The sequence below is a fragment of the Sylvia atricapilla genome, chromosome 6 (assembly GCF_009819655.1).
Source record: "Sylvia atricapilla isolate bSylAtr1 chromosome 6, bSylAtr1.pri, whole genome shotgun sequence".
Lineage (NCBI taxonomy): Eukaryota > Metazoa > Chordata > Aves > Passeriformes > Sylviidae > Sylvia > Sylvia atricapilla.
Genome location: NC_089145.1, coordinates 55,958,797 through 55,972,887, shown reverse-complemented (window position 1 = coordinate 55,972,887; position 14,091 = coordinate 55,958,797). Strand labels below are relative to the sequence as shown.

At 40.4% G+C, this 14,091-nt stretch overlaps 1 protein-coding gene across 1 annotated transcript in view; it reads right to left on the bottom strand.

Annotated features, from left to right (window-relative positions):
• The window catches only part of SPTLC2 (serine palmitoyltransferase long chain base subunit 2), a 76,410-nt gene extending 62,583 nt beyond the window's left edge, over window positions 1–13,827 (bottom strand). Inside the window, exons 1-2 of the mRNA XM_066321983.1 lie at window positions 13,719–13,827; window positions 2,903–3,097 (exon numbers count right to left, since the gene is read on the bottom strand). Coding sequence (XP_066178080.1) covers window positions 2,903–3,097; window positions 13,719–13,808 — 285 coding nt within the window. The 5' untranslated portion in view covers window positions 13,809–13,827. The remainder of the gene's footprint in view (window positions 1–2,902; window positions 3,098–13,718) is intronic.
• Between the last annotated feature and the right edge of the window lie 264 nt (window positions 13,828–14,091).

Here is a 14,091-nt window from a genome sequence, read left to right as displayed (position 1 = left end):
GATTATACTATTAAGTGACAATTTAAGGAAGGACTTGCTGTACTGAAATAAACTGCCCTCCATAACAGAGAAAAACTGAGTCTTTTCCTTATATTTGTTTTTTATATTATTTTGGACCTAAGTTTATGTTATGCTTTTAAATGTAATCACCTTCAGAAACACAGAACAGAAAATCCACATACTTCAATTCTGTGATTTTTGGAATAGCTTCATTCAGCCCTTTATAAAATACTTCCTCACGCTACATGATTTTGTAATTTTTCACCTATTCAATTATGAACTATTTCAAATAAGTAAGGCTAATATGCAAGAAAATCATAATAACCTAGTTGTCTCTTCAGAATTTCAATAATAAAAATGTTACTTTCCACACAGTGTAAAGATTTCCACACATCTGCCAGAAAGTACCCCAGAGTAGACACAGGGGTTTTCTGATTTGAATGTATCAATACAATAATAAAAAGGTGAGTTTTGAGCCTTTTCTGGCCACTAGTACCTGCATTCCCTTACCAAAAGGTGACTGGGCTGTTACCCAGCAGAGAGACACAAATATTGGAGAAAATCATTTCAAAACAAGTAATTGAGCACACACCTTCCACCTCCTGCACCAAAATAACCCCTGGCTCCCACAGCAGACATGCTGCAACGTGCTCTCACATCTATTCATTTGCAAGCAAACAAAGATTAAAGCAGCAAAGGGTGAGGATAAGTACTGTATGTTCTAGACCTCACGTGATCACTTTTCTATTTGTCTGATATCAGAAGCAGCTATTACAATCTAACTGCTAGAGACACGATTTGGGGAACTACACTCAGCTGAGATTTCTCCACCATCAAAACTTCTTTAAACAGGATTTCCTATTTTTCATTCTTACGCAATATTCACTGGCACTCCTTATTAGCTCTGTCCAGAGACATCCTATGCACAAAACAAAACCAGAATGTGTATGTCTCTTCATGGAAGCCCTGACCAACACAGAAACTGAGAGTTTCAATTCAGCTTTCCAGAAGACATACTTGTTAAGCAAATGTATTTCGGGGTAAGATGCAATGCTGAGTTAATTTATAAAAAAATTCAAGGATACATTTCTTTTAGGACTAGGATAATCTGTTCCTAACAACCTCTGTGCTCAAGGTTCTCTGTGGGAATCTTTATTGAGAGCCTAATACCAATTATGTGTTACTGAACTAGACCTACTGCCCCTTTTTTACACTCCCTCATGTAAGAGCCATGACTGCTCCCACAGAAAAGGGCTGCTGCAGGCAATTCCTACATACTGATAACAGGACAAACTTTTCACAACAATCTTGCAACAGAAGTGTAACAATTACAGCACAGAGTACTGTACCAACACTTCAGTTACTGCTTTATCCTCAACACAGTTAATCCTCAACACCATGAATACACATCAATATTTAAACTTTTATTCTAATGTCTTGGTAGTTTTCTGCAACTGTTTTGACTCTTCTCTGCTGTATCAACTTCTGCTTTATACACAGAAAAACATAAGGGTGTCATGTTCTCAGGTGTCATAAACCAAAGTAGCTCAAAAGACATTAATGAATACATCAAGTTCCAAGTAGAGATTTAACCAGCATTCTTTAATCAAATATTTTAAGTGTTAAAAGGGATCCATGATTTTTACTTTCATATTCCAGAAGTTAGTTTTGACAAGAGTGTAAATTTAAACTCCTGTACTTTTAACCAATATGAAGCGCTTTTTACTCATTAAACTCCTGCAAGAATGGCTCTGTTTTGGAATTTAGTGCCCTACTATGAATCTGCTTAATTCTACCTCAAAATGTTCAGAAAGAAGCTACTGTGAGGTAATTTTAGGCACTGGTCCTTAGCTAATCTACTGTAAAAATACATGCACTTTACTCCAGTGCTGTCTCCAAAAAAAGGCTTCAAAGGAGCTTTCCCTTTTTTAGTTCCTCCCTGCCACCCTTGATTATTTGTTTGCCTTACTGAGACATCTTTTCTGCCAGCCAACTGCTTGTGTAGGTGCACAGAGAATGAGAGGCCAGCAGCTGGAAAAGGAACTCCCTTAATATTTTATAAGCCACATTGGCTCTCCAAAGCTGTTGAGGAAAACAGAACCCAAATCAGCAAAAGTAAAACCTTTGGAGAGAGCTCACTGGTAGTCACACTCTTTTAAGAGTTAGCAAGTAGATAGCTTGTGAATTTCATGTTTCAACAGTAGCTTCTTAAAAACAATTAATCCTGTGGGGAATAAAGATCTCTAAAAATAATTTACAGGTACTGAAAATCAGAATTATCCTTTCCAGGCTAACTGCTGAAGCAGGCAAGACATTTCACCTGGCAACAGAAGCTTTTGTGAATAGGTCTTAACATGAATTGTTTCTAATCCCTATCAGTGAGCCATGAGTCAGTATCTCCAATTACTCACCAGCTAACCTGCTAGTGTTCTGGATTCCAAAAGAATTTAGTTATATAGCTTGTGCTCTGGATCTGACCCATAAACTTCTCTTTGCAACTGCTTCAGATAAAGAGAATTAATAATATTTCCAAATCAAAACTCAGCCACAAGATCAGCATTAGCCTTCCACTGGTGTCGAACTAAAACCAGAGCCTTTCTTTAGGTCCTGATGCTGGAACATGCAGTCTCTCTTCCCCAAACTCTTGTTTCTGCAGCTGGAGGATCTTTCAGTACATTGCTACAACTGTTGAGGCAGCTTTTCACTGAGACAAATGAGGAAACTACTCTGAGGAAAAGTAACTTGAAACATTATTTTTTTATGACACAGGAGTACTTGTACAGTATTTGGGGCATCCAGAAGACAAGGAAAACAGCGGAAAACTCTGAACACCACTTCTCCCCAAAGAAACACTCAAGCCTCAGCCACATCATTTCCCACTGAATATTATTTCCCTGGTTACCTTCTGTTCTTCTCTTTCTGTTGCATTTTGACACTTCTCAATCTTCCACTGCCGCATGAAATCTCGCAGATATCCAAAGAGAGTGAGAACACCATAGCCCACATAGGTCAGCACAGCAACCAGCATGGGTGTTTCTTCAAAAGCTTCATTGAAAGGCCTTTTGTATAATCCTCCATTGTGCACAATATGATTAATCTATAGTAAAAATTTAAAGAGAGGTAGTTGAGGTATTAGTTGAAGAAAAGGCAGATATTTCAGAGTAGTTTCCAGCCCTGTGGTCAGTTATGTGCTTGGCATCCCCCACCACTCAGCAAAAACTGCTTCCAGCCAAGTTCAGCCATCACTGATAAATACTGCCAGCCTCCATATATGAAGCTACCAAGCTGCTGATATTTCTCAAGTCACAGTTATCAATCTAGGGCAGTTTAATCTAACATCTCATTAAAACTACTTAGTTTGCTAAAACTACATAAAAGCCACAAAGACTATATACAGAGCATTGCTTACATATAGGCAAACCAAAATTTAAAAAGTGCCTTCACCAAGAAGGCACAAATAACAGAACAGTGATGCATCCCAGGATTACTACAGAGAAAAACAAAATAGAAAGTAATAATCTTATTGATCTAAACAATATATTCTCAGACTTGGAAGCCTATAATACTGCAATAAAACAATTATAATCCACGTGTCTCTGTAGCTGTTAGCCTAAAGATGCTGACATAAACAATGCACTCATCCATGAGGCGGACATGACACCACAGACAAAAAAGTCATTGTATACAGAGTCTCAACACGGCATATATGTCAGCATACAGAACAATGCATGGCTTTCTGTATAAAATCCATGCTAAAAGTCATCTGGCTACTTACAGGTCATCTGAAGGTAAGAGATTTACTAACTACCTAGTGCATATAGCAGGTCTATCTCAAGTACAATTACTGGAATATGCAATATTTGTGACTATCACAGAAAAACTTCACAGCTACAAGGCAAGTGCTCCCCCAATATTAACACTGGGGGAAAAGATCATGGTTTTAACTAGACCACTTTTTCAAATTGTTAAGTTAAAAATCAGATCTCATAAGTCATTGAACAAAAACATAGAAATCCAGCCATTAGATGCAAATTGCTATCTGCATGATAAGTTATAGAATGGCTGCACAATAACAGAATAGCTATATATGACAAAACACTCTACAAGACATAAATCTCCTTTGTGTAGCATCAGATATATATATATATAAATAAGAAATGTAATCCTTAAAATGTACTAATCAAAGAAACCTCAACACCTAGGAAAGAGACTGAACCTAAGCTCATCAAAAAAAGACAATGGCAAATAATTCCTGAGGGGTGTGGCCAGCAGACAGAATAAAACCAGTTATTCACCTATGCAACTCACCATCTGGGAAAGAATCATCCTAACCTCTGCAACAGTTGATGAATCAATAAGGCACATATACTTGTTGGCATCACCAGACACTGCATTATTTGGAAAATGATACCTGCTCATGTCTGCAGCAAGTCTGTCATTAAAACCATGAAAGCAAATTTTCAGAAGCAAGGATCTATTCTTAGGGATACAATTATGCTATAGCTAGGCAGTCACTGAGTACAAACCACAACAGCACCTTCCCCTCCTGATAACCACTTCTACCTCTTCCCTTCTGCACAGTTTTAAGCAAAGCAAATCCTTGATTTGGTCACCATAATTGTGGGGACTTTAGAATAGGTGTAAATATGGAAACAAAATAGCAAAGACAGCTCTTTCAGGAGCAGAACTTAAAGCCAGATGCAGGTAACTAACTTGTAGTGCTTTGAGGCCAGGTTTAATACAGAAGTACTACTTTAAAAACATACTGCACACAGTGATGGCCATGGCTTTGAAACAAGTGCAGGAACACCTGCTTACCTCACTGCAGCTCAGGTGCTGCAATTTAAGGCTTTAATGCAGGCCAAAGGTTCATACACTGTTCTCATTAACTATGCCAGCCAAAGAAATTGCCCCTGCCCCACTCACTCCCATTTTGAGCCATCTGCACCAGCCTCCAGCTGGCACAACTAAAGCAACTAAATCTCATTATTGGCATAGCATCCCTTCAACACTGAACTGATGCACGTTGAAAATATAATCTTTTGCAGAAGGTTATTCATTAGATCGTAATAGTCTTTCGAGCACTGCTGCACAAAGTCATTTGATAGAGCTCAGCAAACAAGAGGCAGCAGCTTTTGGAGAGAGAGGAGGGGCAGCAGCACCATGACAACTGCAGAATCAGAGAGCCAACACTGCAAAGGAAAAACCGTGAAAGCCACCTCTTCTCTATTACTCTCAGGATTGCTTAACTGTATCACTATGGCTCCTTTACACAAAACTATAGGATTTTGCTGCATCCAGATACAAGAATAATCATGCTCCAACCACCTCAGTTTCACAGCTTGGGGAATTACAAGTTGAAGTTTGTGTCCTCACATTGTCAGATCAGGCTGTGAATAGCAGCTGTTCAGGAGCAGGCACACTACATACCTGCCATCTGTGCCTGCCTACCAGCAGCTGATTTTTGGATAAGCAGACAGAAAACTGTTAGTGACTACTTTGCAAATTACCTAGTATTGAATAACTAGAGAACACAACAAAGCTCCTAATGTCTTTCCAAGGTAACTGGAAGTTCATCTGGAAGAGATGCAAGGTTACATCCTAAGATAATGGATCTGAGGTTATGAAACTCCAAAAAGTAGTTACTTAAAGAAAAACAACTAAGAGATCCAAATCTATATACAAACAAAATCAGGATAAAAACATATCAATTTTTTCCAGAACTTTGGAGATGCCTGTGCTTGTAACGAATGCTAAAACTAAAAAAGCTATTCAACATGGTCAATGCCAATATTTCACTAAGAAAAGGTGTTTCAGGAATACCTGTATTGATTCAACCCATACTCCAGTCAACTTCACCTCTCAGTGCTCTTCCACTACTGTGCTAATACATCCTTAAATTTGCCTGTCAGCTACCACATCAGCTGAGAAGCTGAAGTGTTATCTTAGCTGAATCAAAACATTAAAGGAAAGTCTGAACACAATTCCACAAACTCTTCATGAAGCATATGACCGTAAAAGAACTCCAGAATCTGACTACATAAGAGACATTTGTAACCACATTAAATATAAGCCTATTTGTTCTTCTAAGAATGCCTTATAAATCCACACATTAACCTCCAAATGAAGGCTTATATGCTGCAAGCTCCAAAGCTGCTGCAGAAGAACACCAATTTTAGTTCCATAGACCAAGAAGGAAGGTGGCTACAGTTCAGTGCCTAATTTCCTTTTATTGAGAGGAGAAAAAAGACCTGGAAGATTAAGACTTTTATGATTGTAACAAGCCTCATGATCATAAAGTGAGCCATGACCTTTGAAGTAGAATATGCAGCATATCCAAGTACAAAGAAAAGTCAGAGTTCACTTAAAGACATGGTTGAAATACAGTAGGTGTATGGTCACCTGCATCTCTCTTTCCTGTACTGTGCAGAGTACATGTATGCAGAAGAGCACCAGCACATTAATAAACTCAGCTGCAGGAGAATCAGAAAACACAGAAACTTAGCTGGTTACAGAAGGCAGCAAAGAACCAGCCACTGGTAATGGCTGTGTTGGGCCAATCTCTTGGGGAAACAAATCACATCAAAGAGTATTGTAGCAGTTATTGAGCAGCAGCAGCATCACAGCTACTGCCAGACAGGACTCCACAGGTCTAAGCAAAACATGTCAGAGTCTGATGATAGTCACAGAATGTACTGAGCTGGACCCACAAGGACCACTGAGTCCAGCTCCTGACTCTGCACAGTGCAACCCCAAGAGTCACACCATCTCTTTGAGAGAGCTGTCCAAGAGCTTCTTGAACTCTTGTCATCAGGCCTGGTGCTGTGACCACTTCCCTGGGACACTGTTCCAGCACCTGACCACCAACTAGGTGAAGAACCTTTTTCTAATATCCAGCCTAGACCTGCCCCAGAACAGCTTCATGCCCTTCCCTTGGGCACTGTCACTGGTCACCAGATTAAAGAGATCAGTGCCTGCCCCTCCTCTTCCCCTCGTGAGGATGTTGTAACTGCAGTGAGGTGTGCCCTCTGTTTCCTCCACGCTGAACAGACCAAGTGACCTCAATGACTCTCCATAAAGTTTTTCTCCTAGCTCCTTACACCATCTCTGTAGCGCTCCTTTGGATGCTCCCTACATCCTTGGTGAGTGAGAAGACAAAAGCCATGTGCAAACACAGGAATATTTGCAGAGGATTTACCACAGGACTCTGGGTACCCACCTTGCACGGCAGGCATGTACTTTAGGGAGAAAAGATGCTACAAGTGCAACACATGCTGCACACAGTACCAGAGCAGCACACAGTAACTTACTGCTGCTACCCTGGGAAAGGTCCAGCAGTCTGTATTGAAGAGGCTGTTTCATTTCATGCTGACAGGAAGAACAAATTCAGATGAACATGGCAGACTTTATGTAAAGACATTAAAAAGATTATTTATGCTGGAACACACCTTGCTAAATTCTTATTAAAATTTAGCAGCCTCTCATTGCCATGTACCACACATGTTGCAGAAATTTTACTAACAGGTTTGCAGCTTCCATTTTTAGAAACACAGTGTGAAAGACCACATCCATGAGTGTGCCTCTGTATGCAAAAGTGGTCACATTTATTACAAAGGAATGAGGAAATCAGCACTACAGAAAACCACAGCAGTGAGAATTCCATGAAGGCAGCTGCTATAATCTGTTAGGTACTCTGTGGTAATTTTACTGTAGCCCTTTTTCACTCCTAGCCCTTTTCCTTGCAGTGCTTTGCTTAGACTTCAAATCTCAGACTGTTACTGGGTAAGAAGACCAAGGACTTACTACCAAAATTAGAATTAACTGGTTTGAATCATATTTTAAGCTTTAAAAAAAAAAAAAAAAAAAAACCAAAAAAAAAAAAACAGGAGATAAACTTGTTTTATGAAACAGACTTCAAGAGTATATTTCTAATGAAAGATTTGTTCTTCCTGACAAGGATTCTCAAATATTTTTATTTGCAACTAGTTACTAACAACAAATTTGACAGTCCTTGTTTAAGATGCATTTACCACATCTACAAAAATATAAATCTTCATAATGTTTGTAAGTTGTTTGGGTTTGGGTTCCCCCACCCCTCATTGGCAAGTAAAGGATAGAATGAAACTTGGGTTGTTTTTTTCTTGTGACATATAGGTGACAATTTGAATTCTATTGAAAATATACTATTTTTCTGACACCTAACCTAAATTATCTTAAACCTTACATGCAACTTTATCTATTACATTCAGTAGATTACATTCAGGCATGCAAAATACTAAATATGATTTACAATAAATATTTCCAAAGACATAACAGGTCTGCAGTGCTTCCCTAACACGTCAATCTCCAAGCTCTCAGACATCCCTGAAAGCATTTCCTGACATATTTTACAATCTGCTCTCATTTTAATAGACATTAAACCCCATTATTTCTAAACTTTCCAAGTCCTGCTTTCTCAACTGTAAGTATGTTTCAAAACCATACTTTGGAATTATTAAAAACACTCCTTTTTCTAGGATTCATTTCCTAATGATGGCTAAACAAAAAACTGGAAACCTTACGGAAGATGGGTCAATGTTTTACGTTCCACCTAGAGAAACTGAAGTCAATAGATAACTCAGATAAAGCTTTTGTCCCCCAAACAAATTGAAAACATGAAATTTAGAAAAATATTGTTTCTGTTGTACAATTAAGACAGAAAAATACAACATATCACTCAAGTAGATATAGTAAAAAAAATTAACTTGTGTACATTATAACAATTTCTTAGTATTTAAGGCTTATCACCAGCTAAATTTGATTTAGCAGTCCAAATATAACAAATACATATTTTAACAATTCATCCAGACTAATTTCTCAGTAGTACATATTCAAATCTAAGAGAAGCCCATCACAGCAGCAGCTACCATGGGCGTTTGTTTTTATACAGCACAGAGACACAAATTCTCAACAAGTACAACACTGGTGCTACACCTACTAATTTAATCTGATGGCCTCAAGTATTCATTTAGCCAGGGAAAATGTTGAGCAGTTATTCCTTCCACAAAGGCTCACAGTCTTTTATAATTGAATTTGGTAGTAGAAAAAGACTGTTGTGCACAGGCACACTTTTTCAAAAATAAAAGAGTTATGTCAATTAAAATATCTGAACGAGGCTGCAGTCTTTTTTAGATCAGACACCTTTCTTCTCATTTCAATTTTACATTACTGACACAATCAACACAGTCAATCATAAAAGCAAAAAAGAGTCAGAAAGTAGTAATTTCTTTCCTCAGAGTACCTGCTGCGAGCCCTATGCTGCATATTTTTACAGGGGTTCAGGGATTAAACGCTAATGTCTAAACCAGAACGAATTCTGCATTCCCTGAGTTCATCTCTGTAACCATGGAATAACCAAGGTTGGAAGGGACCTCCAGTGCCCAAGCCCCAAATCAGAGCAGGGCTAATTACAACAGGTTGCCAAGGGCCACATCCAACAGTCCTGAACTTCTTGATTCCCTCCATGGATGAAGATTCCACAACCTCTTTGGGCAACTTCTTCCAGTATTTTACCACCTTCATGCGAAAAATTATTTTCCTTATGTGCAATCAAAATGTCTCATTTCTCCAAATTACATTGCCTCTCATAGTCTGGCTTCATTTTCTCTATATCCTGCAGCCAGCTAGTTAAACTTTCTCTCCTCCTAAGGTTGAGCAAACCCAGCTCTCACAGCCTCTTCATTTCTTGGGGACCCTCCACTGGATTCACAGACTGATGTGGTTATGTCAGAATCTTTCTGGGAAGCTCAAAACTGGACACCATTGGCAAGATGCAGTCTCCCAAATGCTGAGTAAGGGAGAACAATCACTTCTTCATGAAGAAGTTTATGAGATTTAGATACTCAGGATCATTTTTTTTCTGTCAGAAATACTTAAATTTTAAATTTGCACACAGATGTGAAAAAAACCTCACAGTTATGTACTCCAATTCTTTTTTACACCAGTGCATAGGGTAGTTATTTAATACATTTATCTTATCCCAACTTTCATGTGAAACAAGATTCATATCACTGCTAATCACCTGTAGCAAGAAGAACTTGGCATTATCTGCTGTAGTCATCTTGAATGTGCTCTCTGAAAGAAACTACATTAACCTGAATTCCAGCAAAACCATCTTAAAAATCATGATGAAGCCACTGTTCTCCAGTATCCTAAAGCATCCCACAAGATGAACCTACAAGCAGTTTGTTCTATTTAAGAAGAGCAAGCACAAACCACAAGACTACACAAACTGTTTCCTCTGTGTCCACACCAAAACTTCCAGGAAAGAAATACCTATGCTGGCCATTTTAATAGCTGTTGGAATTCAGGACTTGTGGCAGTCTTAAAGGAATGCAAATCCCACAGTCCTCCCACTTTCCTCAACCAAACTATTCCTTGTCTTCCTGAGGAAGCAGTACAAGAACTTGTTTACAAAGGCATGTACGTTATCTGGAAGTTGCTATAGGATGGTGTTTGAAAATCTTCTAGAAACATCAGAGAAATTAAAATTTGTTTATATAATTCCAGCTCCTATCTAACTGACTTGGAGATACTGCACACAACAGAAATTAGAAACTTGGTAGCTAAAACCTATATTCCAATTTTATTTTCTTAGGTTGAGACTACTACTTTAATTTCTAGAAGCACAACAGAACCATTCTAATGTGAGAAGCTCAATTAAGGATAAAAAAAAAAAAAATCACATTACTAAGAATTTGCTCACAAAAACAAGTGGATTCAAATAAATTATCTTGGAAAATAAGGGCACCTTCTCCCATTAAAGATATCCCAATCTCCCTATTCTAAGCAGGAAAAATCTTTTCAGATGCAGCACTGGCAAACCATTAGTCATTTGCAAAACATTCCAATAGAGAAATACATTCCAGTTTAAAATTGCTTTGCAGAAAGAAAAAGCAATTTCCCCCCACTTATTATTCCCACAGGTGTCTTGACAGCTCCTACACACCATTTTTATATTGAGGTCAGTGCTCTCCCCAAAAGAGCAGAAGGGTGTAAAAAGCAGAATCATGCACAACTTGAAAACGTAACTTCACATCGCTTTTACTGTTTTAGGTAAAAAAGTTCACACCTCTTTTACTCTTTCAAGATTTGCTCTCTTTCTCCTATCTATGTTCAATTCCTCACATCATGACAACACCCTTTGAGATGTCAGGCCTTTATCTTACATAGTGAAGTACTACACCAGAGTTTTAAATCAATTTTAAGTCCATCCATAAATTATTGTTTTTTCTAACCATGAACTCCCTTAACTGTACACAGTAAAAAAAAAGTCATTTTTCTCCATCATTCCACAATTTTTAATTTCTACGTGGTTCTTCAATCTCTTTAAATTAAGTTGTTCATAATGAGATTGAAATTCAGTCAATGCAACAATCTCTAAACAGATTAACTTCAAGCAGGAGCCAAGTAATTTGAACACATCTCAGGAAAGCCAAGAGCTGTTATTTATCTTAGTATTTCAGCAGAATGTTTTTACTGTGCTGGAACCCTGACTTCAAATGGTGACCTTCCTAGTCACTGATGATATTTCATTAATCTCCAAGGCAGCCAAAGTCTGTTAGTGCAAAGTTTTAGCAGGCAGCAAGTTTCCCTCTCCTCTTACCAAAGAGGTTTAGTAGTTCAGAAGGAGACAAATATAACTTCTTTGAAATCTAAGTGAACAATTTCACCCTCTTCTGTTCATGTTCGAGTAACAATAAAGAACTCACTCTATGTCAATTACCACCCTTAGTAAAGGGAGTATCATAAGGAAACACTTGAATTTAAGATTTTTTTTTCCATAAAAAATCCCAAAACAACATAAACAAATAAATCAAGAATGAAAAGAAACCCAAAACTTATATAGACAGCCTGAGCAGAATCATCCTGTATAGAAGAGGAGGATTTTTTTTTCCACATAGTTAAAAATGGGTAGAGCTTTCCTGCACTATCAAGCCCTGCTGGAGGGCACAGTAATGCGCTACCTGGTCTCTAAGATCTCCTCTCAGAAACTCCATGGTTTTCCAGATAAATTGTCAATGACTGCAACATTTCTTTAAACTAACAATTTTCCTTGCCTCTCCTCTTCCCATCATTTTAGTTAGATCTCATTTTGCCTCTCATGTCTCACACAAACCCCATGAAAGGCTTTCTTGAAAAAGTTCTTTTACTCATCCTTACTTTTCTGTTTGTTTCTTTTTCCTGCTAAGCAACAATCGCATTCTTTTGTGTAAGCTGCCTGTTTTTTTGGTACTTGCTTACAGCTGCAGATTCTCAAGTGCTGTATGTGGTAAGTATGTGGTATATACATACACAAACAAATATATTCAACACAAAGTGAGCATGCACATGTTTTGCTTCTTCTGTAGAAAGGCTCAAAAAGCAAAACTGAAAAGGCAAAAGACTAACCAAGTTGTCACATCTGTAACATATCAGCAAACACATCCTTTGGCAGCTTACCACCACTGATGCTATCTGAGAAAGATGAATATAATTAGTTTCCTAAACAGCTGCTTCTTCCAGTCCCCGTTCTAACATTCAGACCCTCACTATGAAAATTAGCAAAACGCTAGCCCACGTAAAATTACGGAGAAAAGAATGTAACATTCCTAATTATAAATCTCTGTTTGACCAGCAAGCGGCTGCCAGAAAGATATCAAACTTTCCTACACTCTTCTTATATCCTCTGACAGTGCTGCTACAGGTTGGTTTTTTGATAAGATTTCTCATGACCACCTCTCCAGGGAACCCTGAACCTGCTTGGTGTTTGAAAGGCAAGACTGCCAAAGCCATGGCTCCCCAAAAAGCACAAGCTGCCAAATGAAGGTACTCTACCTCCCTCCATTTGCTCTCTTCCAGTATTGTGCTGCATCCCAAAGGCCAGGGCAAGGCTATGAGCATCCATCCAGTCAAAGAAATACAGTAAGGATCCTCAGTTAAAGAGGAAAAAAGAAGAGGGAAACTCAGGAGGAAAAAGTTTCGTTTTACGCAGCATCAGTTCTCAATCCAGTTCACATAGAGAGTGCACAAGCCTACACTGAAAAAATAGAAGGGACAGCAGAGGACTGAAAAACAGAAGCAGCAGGAGAGATGATGCCAGAGGAAGGCTTTTCTAAAGCAGCTCGAGGTGTTCAAGGAAACACAACCTAATGCCTCCTCCTGAGGCTGACTTCATGACAACCTTTAAGCTGTCACTATCACACAAAACTTGAGTGTTTCGCAAAGAAACAAGCGAAGTCTGCAGGCACAAACACACACTCGCAGCACAGGGTGTAGTACAGCCAGATGGGAAGTGCTACATCCAACTCCGCTCCAGAGGGAAGTCTGTGCTCAAGGCTGCTCGGACCCACAGCCCCGGCGTCGCCTGTCACAACGAAACAGCGGCGGAGAACCGCTAAAACCTCTTCTTCTATCTCACAGACCTACTGTGCTATAGAGAAGTTTACGTTCAAAGCTCTGCCACCAGCAAAAGCCTTGCAGGAAAGTTACAGCCGCCACTCGAGGGACAGTCATTACCCACGCCGCCGCCAGCGCGGTGAGTGAGCAACCCCGGGCGCTGCCCTCCGTGCCCAGGCGAGGGCCGACGCCACAAACCACCCGCCTTCTGCCGACACCCCTCAGAGCCACACACCGCGGTGCCTTCCGCGGGCCCGTCGCCACGCTCCCCACCCTCCCGCGCCCCTGTCCCCCGCGCACACCTGGGTGCCGGGCGGGCCGCGCACGAAGCCGTTGCGGAGCGCGCCGTGGGCGCCGCAGCCGTTGGCGCGGGGCCGCTCGGGCCGCTCCATGGCGCCGGCCCCGCCGCGCCCGCTCGCCGCCCCCGCCGGCCGGGCCCCGCCGCACCGGAAGCGCGGCCCGCGCTCCCCCAATCGCCAGCGCGGGCGTCACGCGAGGGGACGGGACGCGCCGGGACGCGCCGGCGCGCGTGCGAGGCGGGCGGCCGGGGCCCAGTGAGAGCCCGCGCGGCGCCCGGGTGGGAGGGCAGCGAGGCGAAGGGAGGGGCTGGCCCAATCGCAAAGCGGAACGCCCGCCGGGAGGCGGAGCCAGAGAGCGAGCATTGCCCAATCATTT